This window comes from Papio anubis, chromosome 2 (genome assembly GCF_008728515.1).
Source record: "Papio anubis isolate 15944 chromosome 2, Panubis1.0, whole genome shotgun sequence".
Lineage (NCBI taxonomy): Eukaryota > Metazoa > Chordata > Mammalia > Primates > Cercopithecidae > Papio > Papio anubis.
In genome coordinates this window covers 191,910,465-191,928,619 of record NC_044977.1, presented here as the reverse complement: position 1 = coordinate 191,928,619, position 18,155 = coordinate 191,910,465, and the positions used below count along the sequence as shown (strand labels likewise).

At 38.9% G+C, this 18,155-nt stretch overlaps 1 protein-coding gene across 39 annotated transcripts in view; it reads right to left on the bottom strand.

Moving 5' to 3' along the window:
- DLG1 (discs large MAGUK scaffold protein 1) overlaps window positions 1–18,155 on the bottom strand; it is a 279,291-nt gene that overhangs the window by 99,153 nt on the left and 161,983 nt on the right. For all 39 annotated transcript variants that reach the window (XM_031663922.1, XM_031663915.1, XM_031663919.1 and 36 more), the window contains 3 exons: window positions 5,609–5,659; window positions 3,015–3,139; window positions 1,163–1,332 (listed from right to left, as the gene is read on the bottom strand). In XM_031663922.1, coding sequence (XP_031519782.1) covers window positions 1,163–1,332; window positions 3,015–3,139; window positions 5,609–5,659 — 346 coding nt within the window. The remainder of the gene's footprint in view (window positions 1–1,162; window positions 1,333–3,014; window positions 3,140–5,608; window positions 5,660–18,155) is intronic.

Below are 18,155 nucleotides of genomic sequence, written 5' to 3'. Positions count from 1 at the left end.
CTTGCTCTGTGGCCCCAGCTGGAGTGCAGTGGCCGGATCTTGGCTCACTGCAAGCTCCACCTCCCGGGTTCCCGCCATTCTCCTGCCTCAGCCTCCCGAGTAGCTGGGACTACAGGCGCCCGCCGCCTCGCCCGGCTAATTTTTTGCATTTTTAGTAGAGACGGGGTTTCACCGTGTTAGCCAGGAGGGTCTCCATCTCCTGACCTCGTGATCCGCCCATCTCGGCCTCCCAAAGAGAAATCACATCTTAACAGTCCTTTACTGCAGATGTAACTGCTCATAATACATATTAAAAGCACTTCTTCTTTTAACTTAGGCTGTGTATCTGCATTTAAAGTACTTTGTAGATTAATTATCACAAGTTAATATCAATACTATACTTAACTTCAAAGTATTCCAGGACACAAATATTTCACTCTTAACGCTAGAAGTCTTTAATGTAATAATACTTAATACCAATAGGGAGAAATCCACTTATAAAACAAGTAGATATTTTGTTCCTTACTTTTAAAAATTCTTAAAAACGTGCTGAGCAAATATTGAATATAAAAATCATAAAAACTTATAAATGTATACATATGCTCACTGAGGTAAAATGTATAAAATGTATACATTGACAAACATAAGAATTTTGGGCCAGGTGCAGTGGCTCCCACTGTAATACCAGCACTCTGGGGGGCTGAGGTGGGAGAACTGTTTGAGCCCAGGAGTTTGAGACCAGCCTAGGCAATGCAGGGAGACCTCCGTCTCTACAAAAACTAAACAAACCAGCCCAGTGTGGTGGCGCGTGCATGTAGTCCAAGCTACCTGGGAGGGTGAGGTGAGAGGATGGCTTGAGCTCAGGAGACTGAGGCTGCAGTAAGCCATGAATGCACCACTGGGCTCCAGCCAGGGTGATAGGGCAAAACCCTGCCTCTAAAAACAACCCCCCACCCCACAAAATAGGAACTTTTCAAATGCTGCAATCTTGGTAGAAATATACATATTCTAAAATGCAATGTAAGACAAAAATCAGTAGAAATAACAGAGAAATTAAAATTCACTCAAGTTCTATAGAATATTACTATTATTGTTCATCTTGAAATCTATGTCACAGATAAAGTTCATAGGAATACTTAACTCAGAGATTTCTTAATTTATCTTAGTTTGACTTACCACATACCTTTAGGACCTTTAATGAGCTTTATTTCCATTATTTTTTCTGATACTGGTTTCCTTCTTTTTACATACAAGCGTACGATAGACCCTGCTTCTTTCAACGCTTCAACTGCTTTGCTATGTGTTACATCACGAACATCTACTTCATTTACTCGTAATATACAGTCATTGACCCTGAGAAAACAATTAAATATAAAAAATAAAAATTAAATATAATGTAAATATTAATTTTCCACCTCACAAATTTTTTACTTTTTTTAAGGTAAAGAGAATTATAAATAATTCTGGAGTAATTCCAGAAAACACAAATGAAGAAAGTATATCAAAAACTAATATAAACAAATACAAACATTTCCCAAGGGTCAGCAAAAGGAACAAAAGAAATAGTGAAAATAATAGATTATACAAAAATATTAAACAATAATTACAGCTACCATTTGTATACTTACTGCATGCTTATTCTGTGTCGGCGTTAAGATATACTTTATAAAAATAGCAGACATTTATTTAGCACTAATGACATGCTAGACACTTTCTTGGTGTTTTAACCCTCATGACACCTCTAAGCTAAATATATATTTTAATCTGTATTTTACAGATGGAGAAACTGAGGCAAAAAGAATTTAAATAACTTTCCTAAGGCCACCCAGATAGTAAGTGACATAGCTGTGATTCAAAGATAAGAAAACTGAGGCTCACATCATGAGTTTAAGGTCACAGAGACAGTGTGAAAACTGAGATAAACTAAATACAATTTTCTGAGTGCCTATTCCAACCTATATATTAGACATAAAAGAATGAAGTTATTCTTTGTAATTTATATAAAGATTAGGTCACTTAATTCAAAAGTTCTGTAGGTAAATAACTTAAAATTTGTCATAGTGTTATGTTTTTTAAAAGTTTGATTTGTTCCTAGTCTTAGCGTTTTCCCTAGTTCTGGTCTCTTTGACTGCATGGTATTCCATCAGGAAAAAAAGATGGTCATCTCAAATTGGGTAGAAAGGGTAAACAAAATATAATTAAAATATTAAAACTGGTCCGGACAAGCTTCTATATCTAACAGAATCAGGAAGTAAATGTCTACATTTACGTGAATTGTTAAATGATTAATTTTTATATCCATTTGATTTCATTAATATACCATCTGTCATATCCAGTGAGAATTAAAGCTTAGAAATCGAAAAACTGCATAAGGTACCAACATCCTTAAAATAAGATGCTGTTTTTAACAGACTATATAAACTCTTTAGTCCTAAAACTTCAGGCTATTTTAACAACAAACAAGGAAATAGGGAAAATGCCGTAATTTATGACCCCCCAAAAAATCAAAGTTTGCAAAATATATCTTCCAAAATGGAACACATTTAAACAGAGACAAATGTTATTTTCATCTAGTCAATTAAGAAAATATATTACTTAAAATTTGCATATACTTTAGTCTTTGTGGTGTGGGATTCAACTTGGATGTGTGATCCTCTATTCTCCTTATCTTAAATAAGTTTATATACATGTTTCCCAACCAGAGAGGAAATGGAAAATATTTTGTGAGCAAATTTGAAAATACAAAGGGAAACTCATGATTTCTATAAATATGTTCACAAACATTTAAACCATCAACCAAATTTATCATTCAAAATGTTGTAATATCTAAGATAAAACTGGAGTCCTAAATGAACACAGGAAAACAACATTTGGAGCATAATTATCGCATTCATTGACTTGAATGTTGTTAAATCATTCACCCTATGTTAGTTTTTATGATAGTGTTTGTTATTTGTATTTATTCCTTATCCAGTCTGCTTCAAGAAAAATACACAAAGTGGATTCAGCATCACAATGAAAATTGCAAAACATACCGCAATCTTCCATCTTGGGCGGCTGCTCCCCCCGTGATAATTTTGGTAATGAAAATACTTGAGTCATCTCCAATATGTGGGTTGTCTGTACCTCCTGCAATGCTGAAACCAAGCCCTGAATTTCCCTGAGGATAGAAGAAAAAAAATTGAGACTGAATGTGATTTATCTTTATTGATAGGTTCCTGTCATTAAAGGATGCAGAAACTGTACTAACATAAGGAACACAACAAATAAAGGTATATGGGTGAGTAAAATATAAAGATTCTAAATTATGGACATGTTCTGAAGGAAAGTCCTTTCAGAGGCATTACTGCTGAACAGGTGAGGTTCAAGAAAATATACCAAGGACTTCTGAAGTCTACTCCACAGTTCTTTCTTTAAAAGTATGTGCAACTTGTCGCTGGATTAAGTCACCCATCTGCAGAGGTGTCACTCTAAGTCTGTTTCTTTCAGACTGCACCTCAAGCCATGTTTGGTAGGGCACATCTCTCCTATGAGACAAACGCTGAAGTGATCTTCCTGCTGTTCTTTCTGAGCAGGTAAAACACACATATTGTTTTAGCCTTTGAAAAAAAGGGGTGGCGATGGTGCTTTTCTTCTGCTAACCTGACATCGGCTTATTTTTAAATGACCAAATTGTAGCCGCTAAGTGACAGCTGCCATCAACCCATGACATGTTTAACCAACACATCCGATTAGCAAAAGGCGTTTTTCCAGTTTTTCATACTAAAGTCCAACCTGAGAACACTGGTGAATTTTCTGGACAGCAAAGTAAATTTTGCCAAAGGAGCTCTACTTTTTGCTTGTTTTATGAACTGGAGAAACAAGATTTCTGAATATTTTCTTCACAGAAAGGGTCTGACTGCCACAAAAAGCCTTCAAAGAGAATTGATTTAAGCAATGGTATTAAAAAATGTTCATTTCTGCAAGAATGTTTTAACTGAATTTCAGGCAACTCAAGTAAGCAAATATATGTGGACCTATTATTTAACTGGTAGTATTAAACAGTGTAAACACTCACTCTACCACCATTTGTCTTAAAATTCTATTTTAATAAAAAAATGTTTTTTCAATCTAACTTCAAGAATTACCTGAATCTTAAGAACAGTACCAGTGGATTATGGGAGGTTACCAAGTTACTTAGGTACTCAAGTTCTTCAACCAGTGAAAAATACAACGTATAGTCCTGACTAAACAAAAGGAATTTAAAAGGCCCTGGGAAAGAATAAAAAAATCAGTAATATAAAAAGTTAGGAGACATCACAAACTATTATATTAAAATATGTACAGTACATTAATACTGTGCTTACTTGAATGTTACTTCAGTAGCCACCTAACAGGTGATACGAATTTAAGTAGAAGGCAATAAAGATATACATGTAAGACTCTCTCAGATTTATTTTTCTCAGACTTGATTCCAATATAAACAAATCTAATTATCTAGGATTTTAGTCTAGAATATACACACATTTAGTTACTTAAGAATCTGCTTGTGTGAAACACTAAATTTTCATAAAATGCGAGCCAGATAAGGTGGCATTACTATTATAACTTACAATAAAATTTGAATGCAGATACTCTTTTTTCTTTTTAGACGGAGTCTCACTCTGTCACCCAGGCTAGAGTGCAGTGACGCGATCTTGGCTCACTGCAACCTCTGCCTCCCGGGTTCAAGCGATTCTCCTGAGTCGACTAGCTGGGATTACAGGTCTGCACCACCACACCCGGCTAATTTTAGTATTTCTAGTAGAGGCGGAGTTTTGCCATGTTGGCCAGGCTGTCTTGAACTTCTGGCCTGAAGTGATTCACCTGCCTCGGCCTCCCAAAGTGCTGGGATTACAGGCGTGAGCCACCGTGCCGGGCCTGAATGCAAACGTTCTTAAGGAAAAAAACATATCTTAAGAAAATTTACACATCTGCATTACACCCTTAAGTCATTTTCTGACTGGGGGAGTATACCATAGTAAGTTTTTAATACAGCTCTGTCCGTTAGAAGTATGGTTATTTTGCTAGAAAAGAAAATTGATACAATGACCATGTTACTAGTATACCACTTACTTAATACGAACAATATTTCATTATCATATGCATATAAACAATACAAACAAAATTAAAAAGCAAGAAAAACCTGAGTAACTATCATAATCTAGAGGGGTCTAAGGAGACAGGATAACTAAACGTAATGTGGTTTCCTGGATGGGCCTCTGGAAGACAGTAACATAAAAAGTAAGGAAACAGAGACTTCGGTTAATAATAATGTATGAATATAGGTGTGCTAGTTCAAACAAATGTACTCTAATAATATAAGATGTTAACAATAGAGGCGGTCGAATCCAGGGTAAATGGAAACTCTTGGGACTATCTTTACAACTTCTTTGTAAATCTAAAACTACTTTAAAATAAAAGTTTGTTAAAAAAATAAAGTTACTAAAGAAAAGGCACACGTTTTGAAAATACCTTGGCCAATTTTATGAACTGGGAACTTAGAAAATATCATATAGTTCTGTTTTTGAAAGATCTCCCTTGAATTCTATATGAAAAAGCAGTATATTGCAAAGTTCTTTAAACAACAGATTAAGGTAATAGTTTTTACCCTTTCAAGTGTGATTTCTTCATATTCATAATCTGCATCTGTGCCATTAACCTACAGGGGAAAAGAAAAGCAGCTCAGAAACTTAAGAGTGTAAAATCTGAAATGGCAAGACAAAATTTTTGTATGATTTATTAATGAAAACCTGTTAAATGCAACAGTAATCAAATACAATATTCATTTTAATAAGTCTGGGGAAGATTTTCAAGGAATGGAAGGATACAAATGTGATTAATGAACTGACAACATTCGTGGTATCATGACTTTCAAATCCAGAATAGGCACATTCAGCTTTTAATAGTTTTGACCTCTGATCCTTCTCTGTCTTGTTCCACGCATCTATCAGTTGCCAACTGTTCCTGATTTGAACACTTTAATTTTTCTGAAAATCATCACCTCTTCACTCTCATTTCTGACACCTTTCTTCAGGCCTTGTTAAACCTCCTCTGGAATGCAGTACTGTCTATGCAGTCTGCCTGATTGCTTAGATTAGTATTCCCCACTGCCCAAATCACTGTGTTTTAAACAGCTGGTTCTTTTTAAAGAACATAACCTACTTCCTCTAAAACTTTCAAAACTCTCCCTTTCTCGAAATATCCAAACTCTAGGGCTTGGTAATCACGTCTTTGAATGAACTGACCCCAATGTACCACTCACCTTCATTCTTCACCTCTTCATAAACCTTACACACTATCCAGTCTGAATGACTTGCTCTTTCCATTACACATCCTACAATTTCCCACTTCGACATCTGGAAATTTTGTGCTTCCTCGGTCACAAATTTCACTTACATGTTTTATGTCAAAATCAGAGTCACCATTCAAGATATCTTGGTCACAATTTATCTCCCTCCAATTTATTTCCTAGTCTCTGCTCAAAGAAGTTAACTCCTACAGTAAAGGCCACTGGTGAAACAAGTCCCTGGAATCAGATGAACATGGGTTTGAATCCTTGCTTTAACATTTCTCGTGACATGAGGCTGGGCAAAACTCTAGCTAAATCCAATGGGGACTGTGGTAAATTCTACTTCTGAACATGGCTCACATCTTCCATTCCAGACATTCTTTTGCAATATGACTAAATCATCCTACCATCAATAGGAGTCTCTTTCCCCTCCCATTAGATCTAGGCAAGTCCTGTGACTAGCTTTGACTGAAAATAAATGTGGCACAAACGACGCCGTGTGATTTCAGAGACTAGGTCATCTGATGCCTGGTAGTATTTGCCTTTGCTTGGAATGTATTTTCTTTAGAACCCAGCAGCTATAACATGAGGAAAACTCAAGCAGCCTACAGGGAGATCTAAACAACGGAGAACCAAAACCCTTGGCCCAAAACTCCAGCTACACTTCTAATCAGCAGTCAGCACCAACTATCAGCCTTGTGAATAAGGCTGTTTGGACCTCCCAGCCATGTCCAGTGCCGTAACCCACACCATGTAAAGCAGAGTCATCCAGTTCATTATGAGAAAACATGAACTGTTGTTCTTTTAAGCCGCTAAGCTTCAGGGTAGTTTGTTATGCAATGATAGATAACCACAACAGAAACAACGAAACCTACGTAAGCTACTTTGCTTTCTTAACCGTACTATAAAAAGTAGCCCTTAGTTCAGGTCTAACATAGGGACCAGGAGTTTCTTCCTTGAGAACTTCTGAGGCCCATCTCTACTACCCTTTTGGGTTCTTAACTCTTGTGATTCTCCTGGATTCAAATCCTATTACTATTTTGTTCCCTCTTCTTTTTCTCATCTAAAGACATTTTCCTCTTATAGATTATATGTTATAAAGGCATTATATATTTATACGGAAAGAGTTGGGATTTTACTCTGCTACCCAGGCTGGAATGCACTGGCATAACCATAGCTCGTTGCGGCCTCAAACTCCTGTCTTCAAGTGATCCTCCTGCCTTAGCCTCTTGAGTAGCTGAGACTACAGGCACATGCCACCATGCCTGGCTAAGTTTATTTTTATCTGTTTTCCGTAGAGATGGGGTCTGTGTTGTCCAGGTGTTCGCTTGCGTGCTCTCTCTCTCTATCTCTCTCTCTCTCTCTCTCACACACACACACACACACACACGTAAAATTTCTTCATCTCAGCTTAGGAGGAGTAACTTCAAGAGATGTGTTGATCATGTCTGTGCATCTAGAGTATAGGAGGGTTACACATGTGTATATCACACCCACTTGACTGGAAGTCCTTTGTTAAGAGTAAAATTTTCATTTGCTGCAATATCCCGTTTCTTATTCTAAAGGTCATTTGTATCATCTTGTTTCTTGATGTTATTGACGAATCTATTACATTTCATGGTATTACTTTGTTTTTAACAATTCCTTATTCCTTTGATTTTCTAAAAAAGACTTTTGACTTGAATGCTCAATTTATGCTTACTCTATTCTGCTTTTAAAAAAAAGCCTCAAAGTTTACAAATTTTCCTTGGCATATGGATTAGGCCAAATCCCGTAACTGCTAGCTGCACTGGGCTCCATTTTTGTTCATTTGTTTATTTCTAAATCATCTAAATTTTATTTTGGAAAACATCTCCAAATGAGTGTGCTCATATGGCCCTTTTGGCATTAATGTAAAATTCAGATTTCTGCCTCCAGGAATCTTAGATTTTTCACCTCTACGTCTCCTCACAAGGTAGGAGCTCAGTAAATGTTCCTGGTGCTTAATTTAACGCCAATTCATCACACAGGTTTCTAAGCAGCACAGAAGGGGGGTTTTTAGGTAGCGCTGAGTACTTTTAAAAAGGTGAAACATGAGGCGGCCATACAGACCACCAGTAACTTTATTCCTTAATCCTCAATTGTTTGAAACTCTGATAATTTCAAATACCGAGACAATTCTGTAACATTAAACATACTCACACTAAAGCTTCTAAGGGCCAAGAGTATATTATCAAAAACATATTTGCGTGTGTGTGTGTGTGTGTGTGTGTGTGTGTGTGTGATGAGAAAATTTACAATCTACTCTCAGAAATTTTCAAGTGTACAATACACTGTTACTAACTCTAGCTGCCATGTTATACGACACATCTTGTGAAGTTACTTCACGTAAATCGAAATTTTGTATCATCTGACCACCATTTCCTCAATCCCTCCCCACCACCCCCAGGTAACCACCACTCTACTCTCTGCTTTTTGACTTTTTAACATTTGATCGTGCAGTATTTGCCTTTCTGTGCCTGGTTAATTTCATTTAACATGTCATCCAGGTTCATCCATGTTGTCACAAATGACAGAATTTCCTTCTTTTTAAAGGCAGAAGAGTATTCCACTCTGTATATATACCACATTTTCTTCACCTACTTCATGTGTCAACAGACACTTAGGTTGTTTCCGTATCTTGGCAACTGTGACTAATGCTGCAATGAACACTGGAGTCAGGTATCTCTCTGATGTATTGATTTTCTTTCCTATGGATATGTACTCAGAAGTAGGATTGCTGATCACATGGTAGTTCTATTTTTAATTTCTGAAGAACCTCCACACTGTACTATGCAATGGCTGTACTAATTTACATTCCCACCAACAGCATAGAAAGCTTCCCTGTTCTCTATACCATTGCCAAGACTTATCTTGTCTTTTTTATAACAGCCATCCTAATGGGTGTGAAGTGGTATCTCACTGTGGTTTTAATATGCATTTTCCTGATGATTGGTGATGTTAAGCATTTTTAAATATACTTGCTGGACATTTAGTCTTTTTGTGTATATGCAATGTCCTTTCAGATCCTTTGTCCATTTTTAAAAATGGGTTGTTTTCTTGCTATTTACTCATATTTTTAACTTTGTTGCCCAGCCTGGAGTGCAGTGGTGTGATCACAGCTCACTGCAGCCTTTAACTCCTGGGCTCAAGCAATCCTTCCACCTCGGCCTTGTGAGTAGCCAGGACTACGGGCATGCGCCATCGCGCTCGGTGAATTCTTAAGATTTTTTTCTGGAGACAAGGTCTCATTACATTGCCCAGGCTGGTCTTAAACTCCTGAGATCAAGTGATCCTCCCACCTTGGCCTCCCAAGGGCTGGGATAATGGGCGTGAGCCACCAGGTCTGACAATGTTTTCTTGCTATTGATTTGAGTTCCTTATAAATTTTTTATTAACCCCTTGTCAGACTTAGAGTTCACAAATATTTTCTCCCATTCTGTAGGCCGTCTCTTCACTCTGTTGATTGTTGCTTTTGCTGGGCAGAAGCTTGTTGTAATCCCATTTACTTATTTTGTTTTCACTGCCTATGCTCCCGGGTTTCAAAGTATCTGCTCAGTCCAATGTCGAGAAGTTTTTCCCTTATGTTTTCTTTCTTTCTTTCTTTCTTTTTGAGATGGAGTCTCACCCTGTCGCCCAGGCTGGAGTGCAGTGGCGTGATCTGGGCTCACCACAAACTCCACCTTCTGGGTTCAAGCGATTCTCCTGCCTCAGCCTCCCAAGTAGCTGGGATTACAGGTGCACGCCACCATGCTCAGCTAATTTTTGTATTTTTAGTAGAGACAGGGTTTCACCATGTTGGCCAGGCTGGTCTCGAACCCCTCACTTCAGGTGATCTGCCCACCTCGGCCTCCCAAAGTGCTGGGATTACAGGCGTGAGCCTCTGTGCCCCACTGCTTTTCCCTGATGTTATCTTTCAGTAGTTTTACAAAGTCAGTTAACATTTAAATCCTGAATCCATTTCAAGTAGATTTTTGCATATGGTATGAGATAAGGGTCCAATTTCATTCTTCTGCACGTGGATATCCAGGTACTGTAATACCATATATTGAAGAAACTGTCCTTTCCCCAATGTGTGCCCTTGCCATTTTTGTTGAAGATCAGTTTACCATAAATGTGCAGATTAACTTCTGAGCTCTCAATTCTACTTCATGGTGCTGGTCTGTTTTTGTGCCAGTACCATGCTGTTTTCATTACCACAGCTCTGCGGCAGATTCTGAGATGAGGCAGTATGATGCCTTAAACTTTGTTCTTTTTGTTCAAGATTGCTTTGGCTATTTGGGGTCTTTTGTGGTTCCATTTCAATTTTAGAAGCATATTTTCTACTTTTACGAAAACTATCACTGAAATCTTGAAAGGGACTACACTGAATCTATAGATCGTTTTGGGTGCTATGACCGTTTCAACAATATTAACCTCACAACCATGAAATGGGGTATCTTTCCATTTATCTGTGTTTTCTTCAATTTTATTCATTTATGTTTTATAGTTTTCACTGTACAGATATTTTACCTTTGGCTAAATTTATTCCTATGCATTTTACTTTATATTTTTTGGTGCTATTGTAAATGGCATGAAATGAAAAGGAGACATTAAAACTGTTACCACAGAAATATAAAAGATCATAAGGAACTACTATGAACAATTACATGCCAACAAACTGGATAACCAAGAAGGAAGACAATTTTCTAGAAATACAAAACTGCTTAGACTGAATTACGAAAAAACAGAAATTCTGAATAGAGCATTACTAGTCTGATTATCAGTAATCTAAGATCTTCTATCAAAGAAAAGCCCAGAGTGTGATGGGTTCATGACTGAATTCTACCAAACATTTAAAGAAAAACTAACACCAATCCTTCTCAAACTCTCCCCTGAAACTGAATAGGAAATACCAAATGCTTCTCAAATTCATTTTACAAGGCCAGAATTACCCTGATACCAAAGCCAGACAAGAATACTATAAGAAAAGAATATTTCGGGCTGATATAACCGATAAACATAGATTTAAAAATCCTCAACAAAATACTAGCAATTCAAAGCACATTAAAAGGATCATTCACCATAATCAAGTGAGATTTAACCCAGGGAGGTAATGATGGTTCAACAAATGAACATCAACAAATGTGATATACCACATTAACAGAATGAAATTTAAATTTTAAATTTTATTAAATTTTGGCTGGGTGCAGTGGCTCATGCCTGTAATCCCAGCACTTTGGGAGGCTGAGACGGGCAGATCACCTGAGGTTAGGAGTTTGAGACCAGCTGGCCAACATGGCAAAATCCCGTTTCTACTAAAAATACAAAATTTAGATGGGCGTGGTGGCGAGTGCCTGTAATCCCAGCTATTTGGGAGGCTAAGGCCGGAGAATCACTTGAACCCGGAAGACAAAGGTTGCAATGAGCTGAGATGGCATCATTGCACTCCAGCCTGGGCAACAAAAGTGAAACTGTCTTACACACACACACAAAATTGTTAAATTTTAATCAATTTAAACAGCAACATGCGGCTCGTGGCTACTTTACTGGATGGCACAGCTCCAGTCGAATCATTCCGTTAAGCCCACCTTTGCACTCTCAAAACGCAAGCATACAGTCTCTTTCATTTGCTTTCTCCCTCCTCTCCCTCTCCTACCCCTCCCACCTCTCCCCCACCCCCACATCCATTTTTGGGGGCTATGATTGGTATGACACCAAATTTACAGATTAGTCTGGGGAAAATGAAGATCTTTACATTATTTTCCTGCTCAGGACCATGAACTGTTCTCCACTGAAGTACTCTTTCATGCCACTTAGTAAAGTTTCATGGTTTTCTTACTACACACTATGTATTTCATTTTTAGCTGATTGATAGATATTTCACATTTTTATTAATACAGTTAATGGAATCATATTTCCAACTGGTTGTTGCTGGTATAATAAAATAACATTTACTGTTTAACTTTTAAATTGTACGAGTTTATCTTTTTAGTATAATTAAAGGCTTCTGTATAGCCTTTAAAATTTTAGCCTTTATTTATAGGTACATATAGGTCATATTCTCAGTCCTTTACTGGCCCAAGAATTTTAAGTTTCTAATCATTTTAACACTAATATATCCAAACAGGACAAATCCAATTACATTAAAGTTATAAGACTTGTTCAAGGAAAGATAAAAAAGAAGCCTAATTTACTAATTCCTTATGTTTAGGTTCAATTCAAATAATACTTTTCTAACTATAAAGTAATATATCAAAATCCAACATTTTATCAGTATTTATATGACTCATGGTTAATAATAATGCATAATCACAGGCAATTAAAAACCTCAAAGCTAGCTGGACGCAGCGGCTCACGCCTGTAATTCCAGCACTTTGGGAGGCCGAGATGTGTGGATCACTTGAGGCCAGGAGTTTGAAACCAGCCTGGCCAACACAGTGGAACCCCATCTCTACTAAAAATAGAAAAAATTGACTGGGTATGGTGGTGCATGGCTTGTAATCTCAGCTACTCAGGAGGCTGAAGCATGGGAATCATTTGAACTCCAAAGGTGGAGGTTGCAGTGAGCCAAGATCGAGCCACAATACTCCAGCCTGGGCAACAGAGCAAGATTCTTATCTCAAAAATACAAAAAACCCTCAAAGCCTATACCATCACAAAGCAAAGCTCTAAAAATAAAAATGTACTGGAAAAAGAAGATGTACTTTCTAATGAAAAATTAACATAACTAAATACGAAATAATAGCCCTCAAAGAGGTTACTTAAAAGTGTTTCCTAACTAATGAATTTAGGTCACTTAAAAAATATTGTAGCTATAAATTATATTACATGTGGAAAAACTGAAGCTTTTATTATGTAATAAACCTACCAAAGTTCAATGGAGTGAATTTTTCTAACTTCAGTCTTCATGTTTTGTCTCAAGGAAAATAAAGATAGGGGAATAGATTGGAACTTTTTTAACAGATTACTTCATTTCCTGCTCTTTACTGGATCCAGTAAGAACTCAAATTTTTGTGTGTAATTTTGCCTTCTTTCGATGTTTTTACTACTTAAGGATAGAACAGGATGGAGAATCAAACCCAAAGCCAATGAAATTATAGTATCAATTAATACTTAAAATTGCATATAATATATCACAATGGCAAAATACTGAAAGCTTTCCCTTAATAATCAGGAACACAACAAGGACGCTTGCTTTACTACTTCCATTAAATACTGTAATAGAGGTGTTAGCCAGGGGAATTACAGGCAAGAAAGAGAAAACGCATCCAGAAGTTGGTGAAGGATAAAGATGACAGATGGGGGCAGGATTAGCTTGCAGCTCCTGCTTGGATGGACAGAGCAGTTGTGGACACTCACATTGTGAACTTTTGCTCCAAGAACTACCACAGGAACATACCAGAAAAGTCGAGATAATCCACAGCGCCTTTGAAGGCACTAGATTGCCACTGCAGGCTCCTTGAGACACTGAAAACCTGTGAGTCTCCTTGCTTTCTTGGCAGGTAGGCTCATGGTCTGGGGCAAGTGCTCAGCCCTGGTCACCTGCTGCCAGGAAATAGACTTGGTGCTGTTGAGGGGGCACGGTGGGAGTGAGACAGGCCCTTAGGGCTGTGGGCTGTGCAGGAGCAAGGTGAGGCCTGTGACTGCCAGCTTTCCCCCATTTCCCTGGTGACCTGCATGTCTCAGCAGAAGCAGCCATAAAAGGCAGCCACAATCCCCCTGGTAACAAAACTCCATTGTCCTGGGAACCACATCCCCATGCCCCACAGCAGCTGCAGCAAGCCCCATCCAAGAAGAGTCTGAGCTCAGATATGTCTATCCCTGCCCCAACCTGGTGGTCTTTCTCTACCAGCCCTGGTATCCCTGCCCCCCTGGTGGTCTTTCTCTACCAGTCCTGGTAGCCAAAGACAAAGGTCACAATCTCTTGGGAGCTCTATGGCCCTGCCCACTGCCTGAGACCTGAAAACTTAACCAGGCGACCGTATGGCAAGTTTCAGTACTGCAGCTGATGCACTCTTGACAGTGCCACCTCCTGGCTGGAGGACAACCAACACAAAACCAGCGCACCAAACAAAAACACAACCACAGACCCTCAGAGAGTCCACTTCATTCCCCTGCTCCCTCCACCACAGCAGGTGCTGGTATCCATGACTGAAAGACCTGATGATGGATCACATCACAGGACTCTTTGCAGACACTCCCCAGTACCAGCCTGGAGCCTAGTAGATCTGCTGGGTGGCAGACTCAGAAGAGTAAACACAGTCACTGTAGTTTGGCCCTCAGGAAGCCCCATTCCTAGGGGAAGGCGGAGAACACCACATCAAGAGAGCACCTGTGGGACAAAAGAATCTCAACAGCAGCCCTTGACTTCCCTCTGACAGAGTCTACTCAAATGAGAAGGAACCAGAAAAACAATTCTGGTAATAACACAATACCAGGTTCTTTAACACCACCAAAAGATCACACCAGCTCACCAGCGATGGATCCAAACCAAGACGAAATCTCTGAATTGCCAGAAAAAGAATTCAGAAGGTCGAATATTAAGTTAATTATGGAGGCACCAGAGAAAGGTGAAGTCCAATTTAAAGAAATCAAAAACATGACACAGGATATGAAAAGAAAAACCTTCAGTGAAATAGGCAGCATGAATAAAATCAATCACAACTTCTGGAAATCAAGGACACACTTAGAGAAATGCAAAGTGCACTGAAAAGTCTCAGCAATAGAATCAAACAAGCAGAAGAAGGAACTTCAGAGCTTGAAGACAAGGCATTTGAATTAATCCAATCCATCAAAGACAAAGAAAAAGAATTTAAAAAATGAAGAGGCCAGGTGCGGTGGCTCAAGCCTGTAATCCCAGCACTTTGGGAGGCCGAGGCGGGAGGATCACGAGGTCAGGAGATCGAGACCATCCTGGCTAACATGGTGAAACCCCGTCTCTACTAAAAATACACAAAAAACTAGCTGGGTGTGGTGATGGACGCCTGTAGTCCCAGCTACTCAGGAGGCTGAGGCAGGAGAATGGTGTAAAGCCGGGAGGTTTTACAAAGTACATCAAAATAGAACCTCTTTAAAGCATAAATCTCACAGGACCTATATAACAATAACACAATGAAAAAAATAAAAAATAAAAAAATAAAAAACCCAAGGCATTCAGGCAACAAATAGCACGATGAATAGTACCTCACATCTCAGCACTAATGTTGAAGGTAAATGGCCTAAATGCTCCACTTAAAAGACACAGAATGGCCGGGCGTTGTGGCGGGCACCTGTAGTCCCAGCTACATGGGAGGCTGAGGCAGGAGAATGGCACAAACCCAGGAGGCGGAGCTTGCAATGAGCCACGATCATGCCACTGCACTCCAGCCTGGGCGATAGTGCGAGACTCCGTCTCAAAAAAAAAAAGATACAGGCCGGGTGCGGTGGCTCACGCCTGTAAACCTGGCACTTTGGGAGGCCGAGACGGGCGGATCACAAGGTCAGGAGATCGAGACCATCCTGGCTAAAATGGTGAAACCCCGTCTCTACTAAAATACAAAAAAAAAAATTAGCCAGGCGAGGTGGCGGGCACCTGTAGTCCCACCTACTCGGGAGGCTGAGGCAGGAGAATGGCGTGAACCCGGGAGGCGGAGCTTGCAGTGAGCCGAGATTGCACCACTGCACTCCAGCCTGGGCAACAGAGTGAGACTCCGTCTCAAAAAAAAAAAAAAAGATACAGAATGGATAAGAATTCACCAGCCAAGTTTCTGCTATCTTCAGGAGATTCACCTAACTCCTAAGGACTCAAATAAACTTAAGGTAAATGGGTGAAAAAAAGATATTCCATGCAAATGGACACCAAAAGCGAGCAGGAGTAGCTATTCTTCTATCAGACGAAACAAACTTTAAAGCAACAGCAGTTAAAAAAGCCAAAGAAGGACATTATATAAGGATAAAAGGATTAGTCCAACGATCAGATCCTAAATACATATGCATCTAACACTGGAGACCTCAAATTTGTAATTACTACTAGACCTAAGAAATGAGATAGATAGCAACACAATAATAGTGTGGGACTTTCAATACTCCACTGACAGCACTAGACAGGTCATTAAGACCGAAAGTCAATAAAGAAACAATGGACTTAAACTATACCCTAAAACAAATGGACTTAACAGATATTTACAGAACATTCTACCCAACAACTGCAGAATATACATTCTATTCATCAGCACACGGAACATTCTCCAAGACAGACTATACGAGAGGCGGCAAAACAAATCTCGGTAAATTTAAGAAAAATCAAAACTGTATCAACTGTACTCTCTCTGACTACAGTGGAATAAAACTGAAAATCAACTCCAAAAGGAATCCTCGAAACTACGTAAATACATGGAAATTAAACAGCCTGCTACTGAACGACTGCTGGGTCAGCAATGAAATCAAGATGGAAATTAAGATTCTCTGAACTGGATGATAACAGTGACACAACCTATCAAAACCTCTGGGATACAGCAAAAGTAGTGCTAAGAGTAAAGTTCATAGCATTAAATGCCTACATCAGAAAGTCTGAAAGAGCACAAAGAGACAATCTAAGGTTACAACTAAAGGAACTGGAGAAACACAAACAATCCAAACCTGAACCCAGCAGAAGAAGAGAAATAACGGAGATCAGAGCAGAACTAAATGAAACTGAAACAAACAAACAACACAAAAGACAAATAGAACAAAAAGCTGGATCTTTGAAAAGGTACATAAAATTGACAGACCATTAGCGAGATTAACCACGAAAAGAAGAGAGATGATCCAAATGGCCGGCGTGGTGGCTCACGCCTGTAATCCCAGCACTCTGGGAGGCTGAGGTGGGTGGATCACTTGAGGTCAGGAGTTCGAGATCAGTCTGGCCAACATGGTGAAACCCCATTTCTACTAAAAATACAAAAATTAGCTGGGTGTGGTGGCGGGCACCTGTCATCCCAGCTACTCGGGTGACTGAGGCAGAAGCATTGCTTGAACCCAGGAGGTAGAGGCGGCAGTGACCTGAGATTGTGCCACAGCCTGAGTGACAGAGCGAGACTCCATCTCAAAGTAAAAGATCCAAACAAGCTCAATGAGCAATGAAATAGGAGATAATACAACCAATACCACAGAAATATGAAAGATTATTCAAAGCTACTATGAACACCTTTACATGCATAAACTAGAAAACCTTGAGATGGATAAATTCCTGGAACTATACAACCTTCCTAGATTAAACCAGGAAGAAATAGAAACTCTGAACAGACTAATAACAAGTAGTGAGACTGAAATGGTAATTAAGAAATTGCCAATGAAAAAAAAAGTCCAGGACAAGACAGATGCACAGCTGAATTCTGTCAGACATTCAAAGAAGAAATGGTACCAATCCTATTGACAATATTCAAAAAGATAGAGAAAGAGGGAATCCTCCCTAAATCATTCTATGAAGCCAGTGTAACACTAATACCAAAACCAGGGAATGATCTAACAAAAAAAGAAAACTACAGACACATATCCCCGATTAACACAGATGCAAAAATCCTCAACCACATATCAAGAGAATCCACCATGATCAAGTGGGTTTCATACCAGGGATGCCAGGATGGTTTAACATACATAAGTCAATAAATGTGATACACCACATAAACAGAATTAAAAACAAAAATCACACCATCATCTCAACAGATGCAGAAAAAGCATTTGACAAAATCCAGCATCCCTTTATGATTAAAACCCTCAGCAAAATCAGCACAGAAGGGACAAACCTTAAGGTAATAAAAGCCACCTGTGACAAACCCACAGTCAACATTATATTGAATGGGAAGAAGTTGAAAGCATTCCCCCTGAGAAGTGGAAAAAGACAAGGATG